The 9,431-nt window shown below is 35.4% G+C and overlaps 1 protein-coding gene across 1 annotated transcript; it reads right to left on the reverse strand.

Moving 5' to 3' along the window:
- Positions 1-1,425: 1,425 nt before the first annotated feature.
- LOC126381611 (uncharacterized) lies at positions 1,426-7,796 on the reverse strand. The gene is made up of 4 exons (XM_050031070.1): positions 7,521-7,796; positions 7,072-7,411; positions 3,114-3,233; positions 1,426-2,415 (listed from the first exon to the last, which is right to left on the reverse strand). The coding sequence occupies exons 1-4, from the start codon at positions 7,629-7,631 to the stop codon at positions 2,402-2,404; spliced, it is 585 nt and encodes a 194-aa protein (XP_049887027.1). The 5' UTR covers positions 7,632-7,796; the 3' UTR covers positions 1,426-2,401.
- Between the last annotated feature and the right edge of the window lie 1,635 nt (positions 7,797-9,431).

Genomic DNA, 9,431 nt, shown 5'->3' on the forward strand with positions numbered 1-9,431 from the left:
TGGCTTTGTTGGTATGAGATCAACAAGCACAAACCTTGTATCTTTCACCGAGGACTTAATAGATGCAGTCGATAAAAATAATCAGGTGGATGTTATATATACTGATTTCAGCAAGGCGTTTGACAAGGTTCCCCACAGCATACTGGTTGCAAAATTATCTGCTTACGGACTGACTGGATCATTGTTAGCCTGGCTGAATTCTTATCTGGAATATCGAAAATTTTTCGTAGTTGTTAATGGTTTTCAGTCGACTGAGCATGACATTACCTCAGGTGTGCCGCAGGGCTCTCATTTGGGTCCTGTTCTCTTCAACTTTTTCATAAACGATATCCCAAATTGTTTTGAGTCCTCCACTGTGTACATGTATGCTGATGACCTTAAGTTTATCAGAACTATTGCATCTGATGCTGACACCTTGCTTTTACAAAAAGACTTGAATAGTCTTACACAGTGGTGTGAAGATAATCAAATGAACCTCAACCCAAAGAAATGTTACCAGATCAGTTTTACCAAAAAAATAAAACCCATTGTATTCGATTACCGGATAAATAACCACATTGTACAGAAAGTAGAATGTATTAGGGATTTAGGAGTTCTGTTCGACAAAAAACTAACTTTCGTACAACATGTTGATAACATTATTAAGAGGGCTTCTAAAATGCTTGGTTTCGTTATTAGAAATGGCAAGGTATTTAAAAGTTTTCATACAAAGAAAATCCTGTACAACAGTTTGGTACGGAGCATCTTGGAATATTGCTCTGTAGTCTGGCGTCCACATTACTCGATGCACATCTTGAAGCTGGAGCGAATTCAAAAGAGATTTATTTGGCATTTAGCGCGTTGTATGGGCAGAGCTAAAAGAGACTTCTCTTACGTGGATAGATTATCTCATTTTAAAATGGTGTCTCTAGATAAACGTAGGGACATTCTAGATTTGATGTTTCTATACAAACTTTTTAATAATAAAATAGACTGCCCCGGACTATTGAGTCGTTTCCAACTGAGGGCTCCAGCTCGTTATCCGCGCTATTCGATCACACCGTTGTGTCCACCTCTTCGCAGAACTGTTCTTGGTACTAACTCACCTGTTCCCAGACTATGCAAGCTCTTGAACCACTATAGCAAAGTTTTAGACCTCAATGCGGACTCACTTCATGGCTTCCGTAAAAGCACTATTGAAAATATCTGTTTTAAATAAATCTACTCACTTATTGTTAGTAATAGTAATATTTTTTAACTTTTAAACAACAGTTTTGTCTAAAGGTACCCACTTTCTTTTTTATATCAATGCATGCTGTGTTTACTTATAATTAGTCACTACATTTAGCTTATAAGTTGCAAATGTGTTACTTATTACAATGTACTAATGTAAGTGATTGTTAGTAAACCAAATAAAAAAAAAAAAAAAAAAAAAAAAAAATATTCATTTTCGAAATTATTAGCTAGTTCCATCAAACAACGAGTAGCTAGAAATGCCGAACTTTTTAAACCATATGTAACAGTTTTTAACTGTATACATTGTACTGGATCATTACAAGAATTCCGCCATAATATATTCTGCAAACAACAGAATGGTTCATCAACAAGTATTTGCCTGTACATAGCTTTCACATCACATAGTAAAATATACCTATAAGTTCTTAATAACACCAATATATCAAACAATTCACTTTGGACAACATCTCCGTTGAGCATTATATCATTTAAACATAAACCGCGCTTCGTTTTCATGCTCGCGTCAAATACGGCTCGCACGGGAGTCGTTTTACTATTCGGGTTCAATACTGGGTGATGTGGAAGGAAATATATGTTACCTGCATCTAAATTATAGTTGTTAATGTCATAATAAGTGGCATGATTTTCATCCAAATACTCTTGTATGAATTTTTTGTATTGCTGACATAATGTGTCATCTTTCACGAAACGTTTCTCTAAATTATACAATCTATGCAGAGCATAAGAGAAACTATCCCCTAATTGTATATTTTCCAAATCTAATTTAAGAGGCAAAGCCACAGAAAAGCGTTTGTTAATTAACTTTACAGAAGACCTAAAGCATTCCTCTGCTAACTGAAACTCTGTTGACCCCTCCTTGAAAACATTAGGTACCTTTTCACATTGCCAGAAATTATTAATATTATTATTTAAATCAAATAATAAAGCATCTTGATCACATTGTGTTAATAATGAATTATCATTTTGAGGTTCAGACAAGTCAGATATTAAATTTGTTTTTGCTGCCTGCCCTGATAGGTATGTATGCACGGGTTCACTTACTTTAATATTAATACAGTGATTAGAAGAATAAATCTTGCCAGATGAAACTGGTAGAGTCCCGGCGACAACATATCCGAAGCAGGTGTTAATTAAAAACGGCCCAGACGGCGTGAGGGGGAGCGATTCACGCTGCAAGACCTGGAAAAATATGTCACAACCTAATAATAATTGTATTTCTCCAGTTTTGTTGAAATTTTGATCAGCAAGCGTTATATGGGCTGGTATATCAAAATTATCAATTTTAAATGATTGCTGGGGCAAATCACAAGTGATATTTTTTACCACACAGCAGGACACATCAACCTTATATGTATTTATGGATGAACACACGGAAAATTCAGCCTTTTTAGTAATTTTATTTGTGCCCTCAACTACACCAGAGATGGATTGATTAACTAGGAAGGTTTTGCAGTTTATCTTGTTAGCTAAATTTTCTGTCACAAATGACACTTGAGAACCACTGTCCAATAGGGCTCTTGCATATGTCAAAGTCCCATTTTTGTTATATAAGCCTACCATAGCCGTTGGAAGCAGTACATCCCTTGACAAGCTAGTGTTAGACATAGATACCGCATTACATTCCCTATTCACCCCATCATCCATAGCAACAGCTGTATGTGATGAATCTTCACTGCTTGGCAACTGCACATGTAGAAGCGTATTGTGCCTCTGTTTGCATACAGCACATGTGATGTGTAGCATGCATTTCCCTCGATGCTCATTCAGACACAGTGTACATAAATTATGATTTCTGACAAAAGCACACCTTTCCTTTACTGTAGCCATCTTAAATTTGTGACACTCGTATAATTTATGAGAAAGCTTGCAGTACTTACATGCTGGCTGAGGCTTCTCTGCTGCCGCTACCCCGCTGACTTTAGGAGCTCGCGTAGACTTAGCAGTAAATGATGGCTGCTTCTCCTCAGAGGTGTTTTCCAGTGCCAATGCACGCTTCTCTAAATAATATTACAGACATTTCTGCCAGACCAGGCAGTAAACTTATTGACTGTACTGTCTTCTACAGTACAAAACCTTTTATTGACGGTAGTCAGCCATGTACCACGAATGGTACTTCATCTTTAAACTAGACAATAAGACAAAAGAGAAGCTTGGAATATTAAAACTAGTTCACCAAAATATTCAAGGCTTCTCTGGCAAAGAATTGGACATAGAATTATTTTTAGAGACATTTTTTATTGACATTTTATGTATTACTGAGCATTGGTTTAAGGATTATGAATTGTTATTCGGTTTTGAAAATTATCATTTGGCTAGCGCTTTCTGTCGAAAGATCAAAATACGTGGTGGCTCCCTTATTTTTATCAGAAATAGTTTAAAATATAAAGAACGCAAAGATATTACTGGACTTTCGATAGAGGGTACTATGGAGATTTCATGTATAGAAACAGAGAAACATATTGTTGTGGCCGTATACAGACCCCCATACAGTGCTAACTTCACAGTTTTTGAATCAGTGATGGAAAATGTACTGAAGGTCATATCCAAAAGTAATAAATCCATTATAGTGTGTGGAGATTTAAACGTTGATTTATATGAAGTAGATTCAATTACAACTAGATTTCTAAGTTTGTTTACATCTTTTAACCTTGTTAATATATTTATGGAGCCAACTAGAATTACAGAAACAACTGCCTCATGTTTAGATAACATTTTTTGCAATTGTGATTTCCAAGATAACAGTATCCTTAACTGTTTTAAGTCTGATCACAGTGGGCAGTTGGTTAGTTTTCCAGTACTTAAAAATGTGCAAAAAATTAAATTTAGTACTCGACCCATCACTGATAATCGGATAGAGAAATATCGAAATAGTCTTATTAGTAACTTACCTTGTCCAAACTTTGATACAGACAATCCTGACGATTTTTACAGGGATTTCTTCACTATTATCCATAAAGAATTTGAAAATAATTTTCCTCAAAAGGTAGTTACCAACAGTCAATCATTCAAGTTCAGTGACTGGGCTACCGTAGGCATTCGCAAAAGTAGAAATACTCTTTATTCTTTATATGAGGAAAAAACGTATACACACGCTGATAGTTTCAAAAGCTACGTCAAAAATTATTCTAAAATATTTCGAAGAGTGTGTTATACAGCCAAACAGATGCATATTAGTAGTAAAATAAAGACCGCGGATAATAAAATAAAGGCAGTTTGGCAAGTAATAAATAGTGAAACAAAGGCTTCTAAACCGCGTGAATTAGAATACAATATAGAATCGGGCACTGGGTTAGTAAAACAAGATAAAGATGTAGCTGAAGTTTTTGATAAATTCTTCACGAACATCCCTGTAAAAACTACAGAATCTCTCAGGTCCTCTCCTGTTCAAGCTGATATATTATTAAAAAGTAATGTTACTGCTTGCACTGAATTATTTGATTTTAAACGCGTTGATCCGAGTAGTATTGTTAAAGTATTCAAACAGCTGAAACTTAAAACCTCGAAAGATTTATGGGGATTGTCTGTCAAATTGATGAGCTCTGTTATTGATATCTTAGCACCATATCTAGCTTACATTTTTAATATGAGTGTTGAAAATGGCACTTTTCCAAATTTAATGAAAATCAGTAAAGTTATACCTCTTTTTAAATCGGGCACAAAATCAGACCCCACGAATTATAGACCGGTTTCTATTCTACCAGTACTTAGTAAAATTTTCGAGAAAATTATTCTCGACCAACTGCTATGTCATTTTAATTTAAATAACTTACTCCACAGCCAGCAGTTTGGTTTTACTAAGGGTCGGTCTACAACAGACGCGAGTGTGACATTTGTTCGACACATTTTCGATGCTTGGGAGAAGTCGCAGAATGCCGTAGGAGTATTCTGTGACTTGTCTAAGGCGTTCGACTGCGTGGATCACGAGACCTTGCTTTTGAAATTGAGGCACTATGGACTAAATAATGGAGCTCTCAGTTTGTTAAATTCATATCTAGGTGGTAGGATACAAAAGGTACAAATCAATAGTACAACTTCTTCGGGCTCTCATGTTCAAATGGGAGTTCCTCAAGGATCCATTTTGGGTCCGTTTCTTTTTTTAGTGTACATAAATGATTTACCTTATGTAGTACAGAACCAAGCTGACATTGTGCTGTTCGCGGATGACACTTCTCTTATATTTAAAATCGACAGAAAGTTAGAGGAATTTGACGAAGCAAACAGCGCTGTGTCGCAGGTTCTAAGTTGGTTTACAGTAAATAACCTAGTTCTAAATGCTAAGAAAACGAAGTGTATTAAATTTGTTCTACCAAACGTAAAGAAAGTAAATAATAACATTAAAATTAACGACGAGAAACTAGATTTTGTTGAACACACAGTTTTCTTAGGAATTACTGTAGATTCAAAACTTAAATGGGGCCCACATATTGTATCACTAGCGGGCAAGCTAAGTTCAGCAGCATATGCCGTCAGAAGGATCCGACAACTCACAGATGTACCCACTGCTAGACTTGTCTACTTCAGCTACTTCCACAGCATAATGTCTTACGGTATTTTGCTGTGGGGTCGAGCCGCTGATGTAGAAACTATTTTCATCATTCAAAAAAGATCAGTTCGCGCTATTTATAAGCTGCGTTGTCGGGACTCTTTGAGGGAGCTGTTTAAAGAAATAAATATACTGACGGTCGCAAGTCAATATATATATGAAAACATTATGTATGTACGTAAAAACTTATCTCTCCTTCCGAGAAACTGTGAAAGGCATACTTACAATACAAGAAATAAACATAAAATTGTTGTTCAAAATTCTAGATTAAGTAAATTAAATTCATCTTTTTTGGGGTTATGTATACGTTTTTACAATAAAATACCAGATAATATTTTAAATTTGTCAGAAAATAAATTTAAAGCTCACGTGAAGCTTACTTTATGTAAAAAAGCTTATTATAAGATTAATGACTACCTAAATGATAAAAATGTCTGGTTTTGAATGTGTTCCTCTAGTTATTAAATAACTTGTAATGTATATCCTCATTGGTTTTTAAAAGATGTGTTGCTGTTGCAGTTTCTTGTCATTTCTTCTCCTCAGCCATAACACCTTGCGAAATGACGTAAATTCAAAAATGTTACATTGACCTTCAACAAGTTTATCCATGATAATTACGTTGAATAAATGATTCTGATTTCTGAATCAAGAAATTCAGATAGTGTGGGAACTTCTCTAGCATTTCTCTCAAGGTGGAAACCCCGGTAAGTATAGGTGTCAATCTTTTTAGCTAATATGTTACATACATACATACATACATAAACTCACGCCCGTAATCCCTAATGGGGTGGGCAGAGCCACAAGTACTCAAACACAACTTGCAGCCACTGTTGATACGAAGCCCCAAGATGAATTATGATGAACCTTAGCTAATATGTTAATGAGAAATATATCCCAATGCTCCACTGGCTGTTTTAAGTTTTTTAAGGCTTCCATGTTAACATTAACAGTGCTAATGAGGGAACGCAGGTTGTGTGCAGTGCATTTAGTAAAAGCAGGCAAATCCAGTAAGCTGTCCACATGATAATTAATAATTTTAGGGGTATTGTCATACCTCTTTTCTAAGAGTTTGACAGCTGTGACGTAATTATCGTCGGTTAAAGGTAAATTTCTTATAAGCTCTAAGGCTTCCCCACTCAAATAAGAGCGTAAGTAATAAAGTTTTTCGCATGAACTTAATTTTTTGTCTGTGTGAATCACAGAACGAAACATGTTAATGAAAGGATAATATTCTACCACTTTCTCCCCATTAAAATTGGGTAAATTAATCTTTGGAAAGTTTTTAAACGTACCTGGGTTAGAATTCTCACCGCCATTCGGTTTGGCCTCGGTTTGTGGACCTGAGCAGGCTTTATCCAGCAGCCCAACAGACACATAATATTTGTCCTCATATTCGCCGTAATTTTCAGCGTCCTCGTCGGCCAGCACTAGAATCGCCTTGTTTAACTGCATATATTCTTGAAAAGCCTCCGACATGCGAAGACGTTTTTCACGTAAGGCCTCACGCGAGGTAGCCGCCATTGCATCAGCATCGTGGCAAAAGTTGTTTAGCCGTGACAAAGTCCCCTTGATATATCCCCGCTCGGCGACGAGAGCTTTTAACTTTGCCTTATCTTCACTCATTTTGAAAATCTAGAAAGATACACCAAGAGAAACTAAATAAAATTACGTGCCTGAATAGGTACTGCTTTGGTAAAAAAACCTTTTGTAACAAAACGATCAAAACCTTAACTATACTTACATGTATTATATGTAAAAGGTATCTTATTATATATTTTTTACAACCAATTATGCTTTTCTTTGCCAAATTATAAATTATACAAAATCGAACACGAAATAAAATCGTAAACATAAAGCCGCACACGCTTCGAAATGAAGTTAGTCAAGTACGTTTTTCTTTTTTCAATGTTGCCAACCTGACAGCTTCGCCGTTCGGATACACGCAGTACGCTCGATTTAGCTGCGTTCGATGATGATCGATTATGAAAAACGTGAATAGCTCCGCCTTAATTTTGGTACCGTCTCTTTCGTTCTTACTTGGAATGACCGAAATGGAGTGACTATACGACTTGAAGTTCTTGCTGTTTCGAAGGAAATTTGAGATGGCTCTTCCGTTTCAACGCAGTGATGACAACTTGACACGTTCTTCGCCGCTGCTTGGTTGGTACACGTTATACGACGTAAAATAAAAAGGCAAAATACACCCAAATATGGCCGCAAAAAATGGTTGCGAAATTTTTGCAATTCTGCAATATTGATCACGGGTCGAAAATATAGACACCGTATGATGCATAAAATGATGAAATACACGTTGAAAATTCTTCAAACTGTAGATATGAGGATAACTTGGTGAGTAATATGCCGTCGCGCTAACACGCCGGTAATTTGCGACGGTTTCAACAACAGCAATTTTCACAATAAATTTTAATCCCCTTCAGGAACTCGCCACAGGGAAGGTCTTCTCCACACCGGTCGGTACTTTTGTGCCCAAATGCAGCCTCCCACTCGCAGATTCTTCGTAATGACGCAAATACGGTCGCAAAGAACGAGGGGATCGTATATAGACGCAGCTTACTATTTGTGCAGACTCACGTATATTCCGCCGGTAATTTAGTGGATAAAAAGGACTTATATTCCACTCGAAGGACCAGTTCTTTTGCTCGAAGGACCAATTCTTTTGTTTAGCACAAAGATAAGTTTTGAAATGAACTTCACTGATTTTAATTAATTAATTTTGTGGAAGTAAAATAAAACCACCATTATAGTTACATGGTTAAACAGGAAGTCGTTTTATTTCTTTTTTTTTATCCCTACCACAGATTATATTTATTTATTTATTTATTTATTTATTTAGATATCCAACAGCATTAACAATAGTCGTTTTCTTATATAATACATGTACAAAATTTCTTCGCCAATAACAGGATATCATAACATGCAAATTTAAATGAACCGTGTTCGCGTGTGTCTGTGTGTGTGTGTGTGTGTGTGTGTGTATGTGTGTAACATTTACTTACGTATTTTATATTATATTGTATTGTATTATACCTATACAAAAGACAATGAAATAACAAAATAAATACATACATATTAACATTAATAGCACAATATATCTAAGTAATTATTATATATATATATATATATATATATATATATATATATATATATATATATATATATATATATTATAAATATATTATAAATATAATATGGATTTAACTACATGATGGTTATTTATATGCTTCTAATTTATAATTTAGATAACCTCTCGAGTACAAGTTTCTTAAAAGAAGGTTTCGATAAAGCATAAATGTCAAAGTCACTAAATGTATTATTATAAACATTAAGTGCTCGTGAAGTAAAATCGTTGCTTCCGTAGTTTGTGCGATTCCGCTGGATATGAAATACTTTATGTAAGGGATGTGGAGGGCGTCGTTGTGGCGTGATAAGAGAGATAGATGATGTAAGTGCGGGACAATCAAGACTTGCGTTAACTATATCGTGCAAAAAGGCCATGTCCAGTAGTATTCTTCTATCCTTCAGATTACTGACGCGGTGATATATGCATCCCTCCTCATAGGATGGTAATTTTATTTTCTCTCTATAATTAAGGTGTTTAATGAATTTTTTTTCATATCATATTTGGAATTCG

The sequence above is a fragment of the Pectinophora gossypiella genome, unplaced genomic scaffold (assembly GCF_024362695.1).
Source record: "Pectinophora gossypiella unplaced genomic scaffold, ilPecGoss1.1 Pgos_67, whole genome shotgun sequence".
Taxonomy (NCBI): domain Eukaryota; kingdom Metazoa; phylum Arthropoda; class Insecta; order Lepidoptera; family Gelechiidae; genus Pectinophora; species Pectinophora gossypiella.

Excerpts from the sequence above, each read along its gene's own strand:
- LOC126381611 (XM_050031070.1), bottom strand. The coding sequence starts at position 7,631 with ATGTTTACGATTTTATTTCGTGTTCGATTTTGTATAATTTATAATTTG. Across the intron at positions 7,412-7,520 it reads ACCTTTTACATATAATACAT|ATTTTCAAAATGAGTGAAGA; the intron begins GTAAGTATAGTT and ends GTATCTTTCTAG. Across the intron at positions 3,234-7,071 it reads CGGTGAGAATTCTAACCCAG|AGAAGCGTGCATTGGCACTG; the intron begins GTACGTTTAAAA and ends AATATTATTTAG.